This window comes from Stenella coeruleoalba (genome assembly GCF_951394435.1).
Source record: "Stenella coeruleoalba genome assembly, chromosome: 16".
Classification (NCBI taxonomy): Eukaryota; Metazoa; Chordata; class Mammalia; order Artiodactyla; family Delphinidae; genus Stenella; species Stenella coeruleoalba.
This window is the reverse complement of record NC_137162.1, coordinates 78293802-78308166: the sequence shown is the minus strand read 5'-3', so window position 1 is coordinate 78308166 and position 14365 is coordinate 78293802. Positions and strand designations below refer to the sequence as shown.

The 14365-nt window shown below is 48.6% G+C and overlaps 1 protein-coding gene across 2 annotated transcripts in view; it reads right to left on the bottom strand.

Annotated features, from left to right (window-relative positions):
- GNG4 (G protein subunit gamma 4) overlaps nt 1-14365 on the bottom strand; it is a 66828-nt gene that overhangs the window by 18828 nt on the left and 33635 nt on the right. For both annotated transcript variants that reach the window (XM_079900056.1, XM_079900055.1), the window contains exon 3: nt 10675-10783. In XM_079900056.1, the coding sequence (XP_079756182.1) occupies nt 10675-10773 (99 nt within the window). In that variant the 5' untranslated portion in view covers nt 10774-10783. The remainder of the gene's footprint in view (nt 1-10674; nt 10784-14365) is intronic.

Sequence of the window (14365 nt, the reverse complement as noted above, 5' to 3'; positions counted from 1 at the left end):
TGGCATCTTCTGAACTGAGGTGCGATGTTGTCCAGACTGATATTTCCGCCCTTTGGTGGGGGGGTGTGTGGCAGTGTAGTGTAATGATGATCAAGGATCTGGGTTGGTATCCTCAGTTCATCACATAACAACTGTGGGCCTCGATTTTCCTGTCTGAGGACTGGGGTGCCAGTAGCACCAACAGCTGAGGTCTGGCGTGAGGATTCAAGCATCTGACACGTGTTAAGTCAGGTGTACTTGTCCTAAATGATCGCTTCCCCTGCCTGTATACTTGATGAGTTCTTTTTTTTTTTTTTTTTTTTTTTTGCGGTACGCGGGCCTCTCACTGTTGTGGCCTCTCCCGTTGCGGGGCACAGGCTCCGGACGCGCAGGTTCAGCGGCCATGGCTCACGGGCCCAGCCGCTCCGCGGCATGTGGGATCTTCCCGGACTGGGACACGAACCCGTGTCCCTGCATCGGCAGGCGGACTCTCAACCACTGCGCCTCCAGGGAAGCTCCCCAAGACATTTTTGCTGCTTGTGTTTCCATTACGTTTGCTACTAGATCTTTTCTATGCACTTGACTTCCTTATTCATTTATTTATTTATTTATTTGTTTATTTATTTATTTATTTATTTGTGGTACGCGGGCCTCTCACAGTTGTGGCCTCTCCCGTTGCGGAGCACAGGCTCCGGACGCGCAGGTTCAGCGGCCATGGCTCACGGGCCCAGCCGCTCCGCGGCATGTGGGATCTTCCCGGACTGGGACACGAACCCGTGTCCCTGCATCGGCAGGAGGACTCTCAACCACTGGCGCCACCAGGGAAGCCCTGTATCATTTTTTTAAGATTCCACAAATAAGCGATATCATAATTTGAAAAGATACACGCACCCCAATGTTCATCGCAGCACTGCTTACAATAGCCAAGAAATGGAAGCAACCCAAATGTCCCTCGACAGATGAATGGCTAAAGATGTGGCACATATATACAGTGGACTACTACTCAACCATAAAAAAGAATGAAATAATGCCATTTGCAGCAAGATGGACGGACCTAGAGAGATTATCATACTAAGTAAAGTGAGTCAGACAAAAAAAAGACTCTTTGCTCCTTCTAATGGTGTTCCCCACCCCCTCTCAAATTCTTTCCTTAGCTTTTCTACCTCCCTTTCAACTCATTATTTTATCTCTCCCTTGAGCTCTTGTTTCATAGATTCTATGTTTGCTTTACATTTTTTGGAGACTATAAAGCAGTCACCGAAAATGTTCTTTGGATTTTTGGAAGAAGACTTCTTCCTAAGTGAGTGCTCCATTAGCCTTTCATACGCTAGAGTCTGGTCCTTGATACCTTGGCAGAATATTTGCATAGGTCCAATTTTTTTTTCTTTTATACCTAGAAAGAGGGCAGTTCTAATCCAAGTCTGCTATTTGTGCAAGAACAGTATGGGGAGGTTCCCTTTGACCCCCTTCATTGTTTGCTGAAGCAATATTTGAATATTCTCTTTATAGTGTGGCTGGAACATCTTCATTCAGTTCTTTGAGTGGGTGATGAGACCGGAGGCAGTGGAAAGTCCTAGTTCAGGTAAGTTATTCTTTAGAGCTTTCCCTCTAAAGATGTTTCATACCTTCCCCAGCTTGTCCAACCCCACGGTGGAAATCTTCGTTTTTTGGCTAATTCCCACTTTAGGGCAAGCCGACCACCTTTGTGAAAAGCCAGGCGGGTGGAATGCCAAGGCTCACAGGCCAGTGTCTGTTTTTCCCCTCTGGCATATGATTAATGAATAGATATTTTCCAGCCAGAGGTGAAAGAAATCTTCCAGATGAAGAGACTACCATGTGAAAAGGCAAAAGAGCGTTGTTACAGCAGGGCATATTTAAGAAACTGCCGGAGAAAGTGTGAGTGTAGACATGTGGAAGGGAGTACAAAGAGATGAGCCTGGAGGGGTATTGACAGTTCCTCGGACACCATGAGTGGACTGAATCAAGAGTCTTGTAGGTCATGCTAAGGAGCTCCTATTTTATCCAGTTTTAAATAGAGGGATTCAAAGTCAGATTTTTATACTAATTTAGAGAAAGGGGAAGGACAGATCTGAAGGGGCAAGACTAGAGGCAGATCAACCACCTACAGCTTCTGCAGTTGGTCAGACGATACATGTGACCATGAGGATGGAGGTGAGGGGAGAGATCTCAGAAATGTTCAGGGAGCTAAACTGGTGGGATATGGAAATATATTAGCTATATGGGATGAAAGAGAGTTTCTTGTTTGAGAGACCAGGCAGATGGTGGTATAAAGAAATGAGGGAGAGAATACACAAAAAGAACAGGATGAAATAAAAAAAGGTCAGTTTGGGATGTGCTGATTTTAAGGCTTTGGGGGATTGACCAGTAGGCACCTAGATATACAGAACAGAAGTTCAGGGGGTTGGGCTGGAGACACATATATTAAAAAGTCACAGGAGTAGATGAGTATACCTAAGAAGACGCTGAAGGTTTAAAAGCAAAGCAGGCTAGGGATAAAACTAGAGACCACTAGCATGAATATAGCAGATAGAGATCCAGTCATGGAAACAGGGATGAGTGACCAGAAGTAGGAACAGGAATGCTCTGAAGAGTCAGTATCTGCTCAAAAGTGGGAGAGCAGAATCAGTTACCACATTTCAGATCAAGAGGGGGAATTATGGGTTGTTAGTTATGAACTGGTTTAAATTTTTTAAAAACTTTGAAAAAATTCTTATATTGATTCTTAAGTAAATGACAGATTTTGATGGATTAGACAGTTAAATGTAAAAACTGAAATAATAAAGGATATAGAAAAAATATAGGTGAGTGTTGATCTAATTTCATCATGGAAAGGCTTATGTATAAAGCAAAGGAGTCCACAGGAAATATTGATAGTTTTCATAGTAAAATTTTTAAATACTGGTACATCAAAGATAATCAAAGACTAAATTAAAACATAAACAACAAACTGGGAAAACTATTTGTAATATATAATATGCAAGAAACTCTTACTAATCAATACAAAAAAGATAAGTACAACAGAAAGTTGGGCCAGGGGTAGGAATAAGGCGATCAATGTGATATACCACATTAACAAAAGGAAAGACAAAAATCACATGATCATCTCAACAGACTCAGAAAAAGCATTTGATGAAATTCAACATCCATTCATGATAAAAACTTTCACCAAAGTGGGTACAGAGGGAACATATCTTGACATAATAAAAACCATTTATGACAAACCCACAACCAATATAATAATAGTAAAAAGCTGAAAGACTTCCCATTAAATTCTCACTTCTATTCAACATAGTACTGGAAGTCCTAGCCACAGCAATCAGACAAGAAAAAGAAATTAAAGGTATCCACACTGGAAGGGAAGAAGTAAAGCTGCCACTATTTGCAGATGACATGATACTCTATATAGAGAACCTTAAAGTCCCACACAAATTAGAACTAATAAATGAATTCAGCAAGGTAGCATGATACAAGATCAATATTCAGAAATCTGCTGCATTTCTTTACACTAACAATGAAATATTAGAAAGTAAAAAACAGTCCCATTTAAAATCACATTTAAAAATACCTTGGAATAAACTTAAATGAGGAGGTGAAAGATCTATATGCTGAAAACTATAAAACATTGATAAAGGAAATTGAAGATGATTTAAAGAAATGGAAAGATACCCCATGCTCATGGATTGGAAGAATTAATATTGTTAAAATGGCTATACTATCCAAAGCAATCTACAAATTTAATGCAATCCCTATCAAAATACCCAAGACATTTTTCACAGAACTAGAACAAATAATTCTAAAATTTATATGCAACCACAAAAGACCCAGAAATGCCAAAGCAATCCTCAGGAAAAAGAAGAAAGCTGGAGTCATAACCCTTCCAGACTTCAGAAACTACTACAAAGCTACAATAATCAAAACAGTATGGTACTGGTGCAAAAACATACAGATTAATGGAATAGACTAGAGAGCTCAAAAATAAGCGCACACACCTATGGTCAATTAATGTATGACAAAGGGGGCAAGAATATACAGTGAAGAAAAGAGTCTCTTCAACAAGTGGTGTTGGGAAAGCTGGCCAGTTACATGTAAATCAATGAAATTAGAACACTCCCTCACACCATATACAAAAATAAACTCAAAATGGTTTAAAGACCTAAATATAAGACATGACACCATAAAACTCCTAGAAGAGAACACTCTTAGACATCTCATGATAGAATCTCTCTTCTTTTATGGCAGTTCCTTCTTTCAGCCTAGTTTCACTACTGCCACCATCTCTTTGGGTGACTTTATGCACATCTGTCATCTGCCATTCTTCTTTTCCTGCCCTCATTTTTTCAGCAGTCTACAGAAGGGAGGCTGACATAGAACAGGGCAATCTGTCTGTCAACAATCAGCAAATCAAGCTTGTGCTGTTTTTTTTTTATTTTATATGGGAGTATAGTTGATCTACAATGTTGTGTTAGTTTCAGGTGCACCACAAAGTGATTCAGTTATACATATACATATATCTATTCTTTTTCAGATTCTTTTCCCATTTAGGTTATTAAAGAATATTGAGTTCCCTGTGCTATACAGTACGTCCTTGTTGATTATCTATTTTACATATAATAGTGTGTGTATGTTAATCCCAAACTCCTAATTTATCCCACCACCTGCCCCCTCCCCCAGCAACTTTCCCCTTTGGTAACTATAAGTTTGTTTTCAAAGTCTGTGAGTCTGTTTCTGTTCATTTGTATCATTTTTTTTTTTTTTTTTGCGGTAGGCGGGCCTCTCACTGTTGCGGCCTCTCCCGTTGCGGAGCACAGGCTCCGGACGCGCAGGCTCAGCGGCCATGGCTCACGGGCCTAGCCGCTCCGCGGCATGTGGGATCTTCCCGGACCGGGGCACGAACCCGTGTCCCCTGCATCGGCAGGCGGACTCTCAACCACTGCGCCACCAGGGAAGCCCTGTATCATTTTTTTAGATTCCACATATAAGTGATATCATATGATATTTGCCTTTGTCTCACTTACTTCACTTAGTATCATCATCTCTAGGTCCATCCATGTTGCTGCAAATGGCATTATGTCATTCTTTTTTATGGCTGAGTAATATTCCATTGTATATATGTACCACATCTTCTTTATCCATTCATCTGTAAGCTTGTGGTGACAAGATTACTTTCATCCCAAGGGCGGCACTTTTCGGGGTTGTTAGCACGCCCACAGCTGTTTAAGTTATCTACTGAAGGCAAGTGAGAGAGATGGGCCTAATGCTGCTTGGCAAGTCTGTCAGCTTCCTGGTCCCTGGCTGAGAGGTACTGGTTTGCTCAAGGTGTGTATCCATCCCCAGAGCCTAACAGGCCACAGCCCATGCGGTTGGCCCAGTGTCAGGAGAATCAGAACACCCTGAGGGGTACCCAGTGGAGAGGCAGCTCCCAGAAGCCCTCCTGGGAGCCTGGGACCTGGCCTGCTCAGGGCCTCTGCATCTCCCCCAGGGGGCAACGCCTTTTCTGCAGCTGAAGTCTTCTCTTGGGCTGGACGGTCAGGCTCCAGAAACCACTTTCTCCACTTAAGAATCTTATACTTTGCTCAGCTCGTATCTGCCGTGATTTCTCAACAAATTTTCCCTATTTGATGATCCATGTCATATATGTGCTTTCCCAATAGAACTTTATATTGCTTGAACCTCTAAAGGATGAGAGTAAGAATAAGGTTATGGGTGCCCTTTTCCAAGGGACCAAAACAGTTTCCAAGCCATCTTTTATGTGCTCGCTATTTATTTATTCATTCATTTATTCATTCATTCATTCATTTTTGGCTGCATTGAATCTTCGTTGCTGCATGCGGGCTTTCTCTAGTTGTGGCGAGCGGGGGCTACTCTTTGTTGCAGTGCGCGGGCTTCTCATTGCGGTGGCTTCTCTTGTTGTGGAACATGGGGTCTAGGTGCGTGGGCTTCAGTAGTTGTGGCACGCGGGCTCAGTAGTTGCGGCTCACGGGCTCCAGAGCGCAGGCTCAGTAGTTGTGGCGCACGGGCTTAGTTGCTCCACAGCATGTGGGATCCTCCCGGACCAGGGCTCGAACCCATGTCCCCTGCACTGGCAGGCAGATTCTTAACTACTGTGCCAGCAGGGAAGTCCCTGTGCTCTTTATTTTTTAAGATCCTGAGTATTATTTGCTAAGCTTCTGCTTTTGGGGAGGCCATATAGGTTCTATGCTGAATCCTCCCTGTGCTTACGATGCATGGAACACATTTACCTTTTTTTTTAAGCAGCTGATACAGGTTCACAAAGGGGAACACCCAGCTTTGTTGGGAAATGCCCCGGTGAGCTTTGAGGTAGGATGGAGAAGAGTCACATGGATGCTGGGGGAGAGGGCTGAGCTGGGGAAGGCAGTCAATAAACATTAAAGGAATGAAGGTAGGATAAGCAGCTTCTGGCAGGAAAGAGCTCTCTACAGCGGCCCCCTTTGTCTTGTCACTAACCTTACACCAGGTGCCCCCCATGCTCTACTCATGTCCGGCCCTAGCACCCCTTTCACATTGTTTGACCACACAGTACCTTGCCTAATCCGTTGGTTCTTTCCATAGATCAAAGAAGCAGAAATGAGGAATAGGTAATTAACAGATGACCAGATCTCTCCCCTAGCTTCCGTGTCAGTAATCTCGCCAACTAACTGTGTGAACAAGACAACACCCAAAGAACGATCACGAGGAATCAACAAGCCTGCACACACGCCTGCAATTATTTCTTCCACGGAGCCTCCAGCTGTTTCCCCTTGTTCTTCCCTCTCTCCGGGCCCCATGGAAGGCACGGCACACTCGCTTTTCCTACATCCTCACCATGCAGTCAGACTGCCCTTTTCCCCCTTCATCTGGACCTGGCATTGCCCTCACTGTTTGTATGAGGTCAGTGAATTCTAGGTACTGTTCCTCTCCTCCTTCCACACAGCTTCCCTCGGTCATTTACCCCCAGGCTCCCTTTTTCCTTCTTCCCCTCCTGCAGTAAACTCTCAGCCACCCTAGAAAGGCCACTTCTTCTCCCTGGTGACGCTGTTCCTATTTCCACCCTCCTCAAGGTCCTCATCAAGGTCAATCTGGGTATCCTTGACGGAGTCTCTTTCTTCCCACATTCTGTTTTTATTGTCTGGCTTAACTGATATCAATACACACTTTTTTTTTTTTGCCGCCAAAGAGTTGCATCAAGTAGATTTTTCCCCAAAGCCATCCTGTGCCCTGAAGCAAGGGGCGTCCGTCTAGTGATGCAAATCAAGTGTGAGGGACTCCCAGTGGTTACAACTTTGCCTTCCAATGCAGGGGGTGCGAATTCGGTCCCTGGCCGGGGAGCTAATAGGATCCCACATGCCTTGCGGCCATAAAACCAAAACATAAAACAGAAGCCATAAAAAAATAACAAAAAAACAGAAGTCATATTGTAACAACTTCAATAAAGACTTTAAAAATGGTCCACATCAAAAAACAAAAAAAATCGGGCTTCCCTGGTGGTACAGTGGTTGAGAGTCCGCCTGCCGATGCAGGGGACACGGGTTCGTGCCCCGGTCCGGGAAGATCCCACATGCCACGGAGCAGCTGGGTCCGTGACCCATGGCCGCTGAGGCTGTGCGTCCGGAGCCTGTGCTCCACAGCGGGAGAGACCACAGCAGTGAGAGGCCCACATACCACAAAAAAAAAAAAAAAATCTTAAAAACAACAATATCAAATAAAGTGTGAGCGTAACACCCATGAGGATGGCTATTATTTTAAAAAAAGGAAAATAACAAGTATTGGCGAGGATGTGGGGGTGGGGAGGATGTAAAAAGGTATGGCTACCATGGAAACCGGTATGGTGGTTCCTCAAAAAAGTTAAACATAGAATTACCATATGATCCAGCAATGCCAATTCTGGGCATATACCCCAAAGAACTGAAAGCAGGGACCCAAACACTTGCACACTCATGTTCACAGCAGCGCTCTTCACAATAGCCAAAAGGTGGAAACAACCCAAATGTCCATCAACAGATGAATGGGTAAGTAAAACGTGGTCCACGCACATAATGAAATACTATTCAGCCTGACAAAGGAATGAAATCCTGACATGCTACACTGGACAGACCCTGAAGGCATATGCCAAGTGAAATAAGCCATAGACAAAATTCAGACAAATATTGCATGATTCCGTGTACATCAATGAGGTACCTCGAAGAGTCAAATTCATAGAGACAGAAAGTAGGAGAGGTTGCTGGGGCTAAGGAAGGGGGGGCGGCGACAGGGAGTTAGAGCTTAATGGGTGGAGTTTCTGTTTTGGGGGATAAGGAAGAGCTCTGGAAATGGGTGGCTCTGCACAATACTGTGGACGTACGCAATGCTAGTTAACGGTACACTTAAAAATGGCTAAACTGATAAGTTACATGTTATATGTATCTTACCACAATTTAAAACAAACAAAGAAAAAGTTCAAGGTTGTGTGAGCAAAACCCAAGCCAAAAAACCACACGTGACTGTGAAGCTACGGCCAGCATGTGGTTCCTCAGGGCCACCTCTGTCCTCAGGCAGCCCTGGATCATCTCTGCTGTGACGACTCTCTGCCAGCTCTGAACCAAATCTGACACGGCTGTCACTGGCCCTGGAATTACCACAGAGGCCGCAGATCCCGCCGGGCGGCTTCTCCCAGGATCAAGGAGCCGCATTTCTATAACCTACTCACCGCAAGAACAGGACTGCCCATCCCTTGATGCCACCTGAGTAACAAACTGGACTCTGAGTTGCCTTATGATCTCCTCCGCCTCTTTCGGAGACTGTGCACGTGCCTTTAGTGACTCCTGAAGGGCCCTTCCTCGTGGGGACACGTGGTCCCCACCATGTCTCCTGGGTGGTGAAGGTCACAGGTGAGGACCTGTTATCACCGAGTGTATCTTCCTTGCCAAAGTAAAACTCCCCAGCATGGTGACTGTCCTATCGCCAAAACCGGTGCCCACCATCTTTCCAGTCCTCAGGCCATGGGCTTGACGGTTGGGGTCTAGCTTCTCTCTTCCTGGCGGCTCCCACACTTACCCTGTAAGTTCTGCTGAGTTTCTTGCGCACTGGCCTCTCCATCCTGCCTCTGCTCTCTTCCCCTCGAGGCCTCTCCCGGGTACCTCTACAGCTTCCGCTGCCCTCGGCCTCTGACGACTTTATCGACTGTTGTTAGTCATCCCGTACGTAGCCTCGGCGCACACCCAGTCATTTCCATGAACTGTACGTGTGCACACGGCATCCCCCAGCTGCCCTCCCAGCACAACTACCAGCTCTTCCGTCAAGTCCAAGTGCTCGCAATGAGTCACAGTCAGCTCACACTGGCCTTCCCTTCTCCCCCGTGTCACCTCCCAACCCACTCCCAGCTCACGACTCCCGGGAGTCTTCTCTGAGCAACATGACGGAACATTCCACTCGTGTTTATATCCCAGGACTGCGCTGAGGCCAGAGCACGTGCTCAGGCATCTCTGTCCAAAGAGCGAATCTCACCGCATTCTCGTCCTCTCACCAAGGTCTAGTCTATCCTTGAACCAGTAGCCTCCTGACTGTCTGCAGTGCTCATCCTTAGACCCATTTCTACACCACTGGGGCTCCCCTTCTTTAAGAACTGTTTCTCTTCTTGCTTCCTCTTCTAGCCTAGGGATCAAGGACTGATGTCTAATTTGTAGTTGGTATCAGTACGTGCAGATATAGCTGGTCCACTTAGACCGATGTGTATCGTCCTGCATCCCCTTCTTGCGTGGTATATACACTGTGTCACTCACTGGGATTGCTTACTGCCTCCTTGGACAGCTCGTACCTGGACGTCCCCAGGGAAGGGGAATAACTATCCTGACGGAAGCAGAAGCTGGTGTTATCTGGCCACAGCTCTCGGGGGTGGGAGCCTGGGGAAGGGACTGCTCGCTCTGCCAACAGAAGGCTTTAGGAGTCCCCCGGTGCCCCATGGATTCTGTCTTATTTGCATCCCAGTGTCTGGGTGAGAGCCCTGTGTTGTGTCCCAAAAGGCCACAGACACACTGGACTCGTGTTTCCTGCTGTCAGATTCCCGATGGGCTTCCAGGTGTATTACAGTCCATGAACCTAACTAAGCGGCATCTCAGAGCCACTTGCTCCGCCTGGCCCCCTGCTTGCTTCAAAGTGGCACCTGGAGAAGAGCTGGCTTCATCTCACTTCAGCTCGCCCAGCGTGAAGACAACTACACTCCTCAGAGAAACGAACATGGTGGGAGGCGGCTGGCACCTCTTCCCTCTCCTCCCCAAAGGAGCCTATGACAAACGCGGTGCACGGCTCGATGCTGCACTCCCGACAGCGCCCCTGTCAAAATACGTGATGCTGTTTAACCTCAGAGTCACTGGATCAGGCAGGAAAACTATGACGGATCTCACGGCTCAACTCTCCCTCGCTTACTGGCATGACAACGGAGCTAAAGAGAGCTGAGATGGATACGGGTCTATTTTTGGCGACTCCTCACGGAATCCACACACTGTGTATTCTGCACCCACTGGCTGCTCAGGCACGCTCTGAACCCCGCAGCAAACGCTCGTCTGTAAACGTTACAGCCGCCAGTTGGCTGGATGCGCTATGGGGCGACGCATCTGCTCTCATGAGGCTGCTCTGAGCATGGGGGGCACTGTTTGGAGCTGAGCGTTGGTCAGAGGGCCAGGCCGGCTTGTGCGTGCTTACCTTCACCCTGTCCATGCAGGCCTCCATCTTCAGCTGCTCCACAGCCTTCCTGGCTTGGGAGATGCTGGCAGTGCTGTTACTGGACATGCCTTCTTTCATTCTGCTGCCCCTGAAACAACCAAAGTTAAGGGGTTGAAAGAGCTGCTTTTCCAAAGTGAGGCAGAACCCCCCTCAGCTTTCTCGCCTCCTACCCCCTGCAGCTTCTCTTTCCAGGCCAGGAAGCCATAGGAGCAGACCCTCCTGGGATAAGAGGAAGGAGTGCTTCATCTGAGTGACGGGAGCAAGCCATCAGGCTCCTGTTTGCCAGACCTTCTCAGCCCCAGCGAGAGGAAACAGAAGATAACAGATGGTCCCAGAGTCACATTACCACCCCCATGGCCATAAGTAATACCGTGACATTTGTGCGGTGCTTTGCTAGTAATAAATCATTTTCGTACACATTTGTTCACTCACTCCTCTAGCAGCCCTGAAAGTGGGCAAAATAGACTGAGTTTTGTTTTACAAGTAAAGAAAGTGCAGAACTCAGAGAAACGAAGCCAAGAGTCAAAGGTCCCACAGCCAAAATCTGTGGAGCCAGAACGCAGACGCAAAGCGTTGAAGCCTAGCTGAGGGCTCTTTCCACTGTCTCACATGGCGTCCTCTAGCCGGCTACACTGCAAAGTGCAAGTTTCCCCTGAATGAGCCTGCTTTATTTCTCTTTTTTTAAAATTAGTTTATTTATTTGGCCACGCCATGCAGCATGTTGGATCTTAGTTCCCTGACCAGGGATCCAACCCGCACCCCCTGCAGTGGAAGCAGGGAGTCTTAACCACTGGACCTCCAGGGAAGTCCCGCTTTATTATTCATTTTAATTTGCTGTCATTCCAAAACGTTTACAGACTTTATGTTGGGAGTTCGTTTTTAAACAAGAACACATACAAACACATACACACCTATCCCAAGCATACATTTGTTTTTCTAGAAGGGGGAAGAAATTCTTCCTGACCCAACATGTCATTCTGCCAGAAGACCCCTGTGATGCTAACTGCTCCACAGCAAAGCACATGCCGTTACCGTTACCGCAACGAACGAGAAAGTACCCAGAGGAGGTCTACTCGGGCTAGCCCGAGAGCTGGAGGTGGGTCTCCCGGCGCCCCCGGTTTTCCGCAGCGCACGGTGAGGCGGCAGGAGGCGAGGCCGGTCCCGTGGTGGGCAGGCCACACTCTGGCTTTTCTCATTCACACTGGCTCTCTGGCCCAGAGGAGGCCTGATGGCAACTTCATCTGTCCACAGGCAATGTTCGAAAAATAAAACTTCCTTCTTCTAAGACAGAGCAGCCACCAAAACCACAGTGTAACAGGGGTGTGTTCCTGTCGTGGTTGGGAACTTTTATTTCCCAGGAAGGGAAGGAGAAGCATGAGTAGTTGAGGATTTTGCAACCCGGGGGAGCAGCCACCTATCCCCACACTCTACAGAGATGCGCGTGCAATTCTGCATGTGTGTTCAGGGCTGTGTCCCTGTGTGCCCACGTGCCTGAAGGGCGCGCCCTCTACCAGGCTGTGTGTGCAGGGCGGCCCCTCTGTGCACGGGTGTGTTTACATGTCCCTGCGTCCACACAAAAGGAAGGAGAAGATGCAGTCTACTCCCCAGCCTCCTCAGCCTGACCGACAAGTGAAAACGGGCCCTGAGATGACTGTCCTCAGATTCTCATTGTCCAGCCCCGTTCCTGAAATCACCCCTCTCTTCCCTCATCACTGACTTGGGGGGTTCAGGAGTTGAGGAAGTGGAGGGGTGGCAGGGACCAGGGGAGCTTCGTGAGAGGAAGCTGAGCCCGGGGTCAGCAGAAGTGAAGAAAGGAAGATCCGGGGAAAGGGAGCTGGGGGAAGGAATCTGAATTGCATGTGGGTGTGTGCGAGTGTATGTGTGAGTCAGGGTGGGTGTGAGTGTGTGTGTGTGTGTGTGTGAGGGTGGGTGTTACTGTGTGTGTGTGCGTGAGTGAAGGTGGGTGTTTGTGTGAGGGTGGGTGTTAGTGTGTGTGTGTGTGTGCGCGCGAGTGAGGGTGGGTGTTTGTGTGAGGGTGGGTGTTAGTGTGTGTGTCTGAGAGTGTGTGTGAAGGTGTGTGTGTGAGGGTGGGTGTTTGTGTGAGTGTGTGTGTAAGTGAGGGTGTGTGTGTGTCAGTGTGTGTGTGTCAGTGTGTGTGAGTGTGTGAGGGTTGGTGTGTGTGTGTGTGTGAGAGGGTGGGTGTTTGTGTGTGAGTGTGTGTGAGGGTGTGTGTGTTTGAGGGTGTGTGTGTGTGTGAGAGTGTGTGAGTGAGGGTGGGTGTGAGCGTATAGAAAACGTTACCTGCAGAACCGGATCTCCGTCCGTCCCCCTGGAACCGCCCTCTCCTTCCCTGCTGCCCCAGGACTGGCCCTGACCCCGCTCTGCCGCTTTCTCATCCTTCCCCTGGTCACAGAGAAAGGGCACATTTTCAACCCTCTCCTCAACACAGAGCGAGAAGTCTGGCCAAATGCTTAATATTGGACAAACGGCCTTTTCCGTTTCGTGTCCGAGAGATAAAATAAGCAGGTGGGGTGGGCCCAGCACCTGGCGCCGCGTGTCTTCTCCCTCCTGTGTCCCCTCCGTGGGCCCCTCCGCCTCCCTGCTCTCCCCACCGGGTCCCCCTCCGGACCGCGTCTGCCCCCAGCCAGGAGGGCTCTGCTCCCAGGCCCTGGTGTCCTCACCCCCTTCCTCCTCCTCAGTCTCAAAGCCCCGGGGCCTCCACAGTGTCTGTCAGACCACAGCCCCGCATCGTCATCACTCTCCCAAGACTTGCCTTCTTCCCTCTGTCCCCCAAACCCAGCACTTTCAATCTAACTCCTTCCCCTCCCAGCCCCCTCGGAAGGGCTGCTGGAGAAACGCCCCCAAAAGCTGGGGACTGGTGCCCACAGACTTGACAGGCCAGCCTGGCGACCTCAGCCCGTTCCCATCACCCCTCCCTCTGCCCTCCCGACCACGTCAATCTCCATCACCTCCTCACCACCTCTGTCCTCTCGTCCTTGGAAGGCGACCTCAGCTTCCACGGAACAGAGGAAAAGCCGTTAGGGCAGAACCTCCTTGACTCCAGCTCCACCTCCTACGGTTGCTCGGTGTCCACACGCATCCTGCCCTCCATCCGTGCCTCTGCATCAGGACCCGCTGCTGGCCCTCCCCATGGCTGCCCACTTCCCTGCTGCCCCTGAGAGCAGAGCCCACCTTCTGCTTCAGGGGCCCATGGTGCCACACGCCATTTCCCACCTCCCTTGCACAAGGACCAGAGCGCATGAGCCCGTCCTAATCAAGGCGACGTGCGGGGAAATCTGCAGGGGACTTGTAGGAAAGGTTTTCCTTCCTAGTCAAGGTCCACCAGGAGAAGTCCCAGTCTTTGGCTGGCTTCACTGAGAGTTGCCATCGTGACGTTGGGGAATGGACCCAGGGCAAAGGCAGGAGACTCATGGAGAAACAGATCCAGAGCCCTGAGATGCGTGGATCCCGGACACTCGACTTCGGACCCTTGATACTGACAGAATATATTCCTCACAGTCTAGGCCATACTTCTTGGGTCACCTGTCACTTGCGGCTGAAAGCACCTCCTTACCCAAGCCTGACACCTCACCTGTAGCGGACCTGTCCCCTTCTTGGGGCTCTGACCTGCCACGCACCCCACTTTCTCCTGTAACATCAGTGTCTCTGG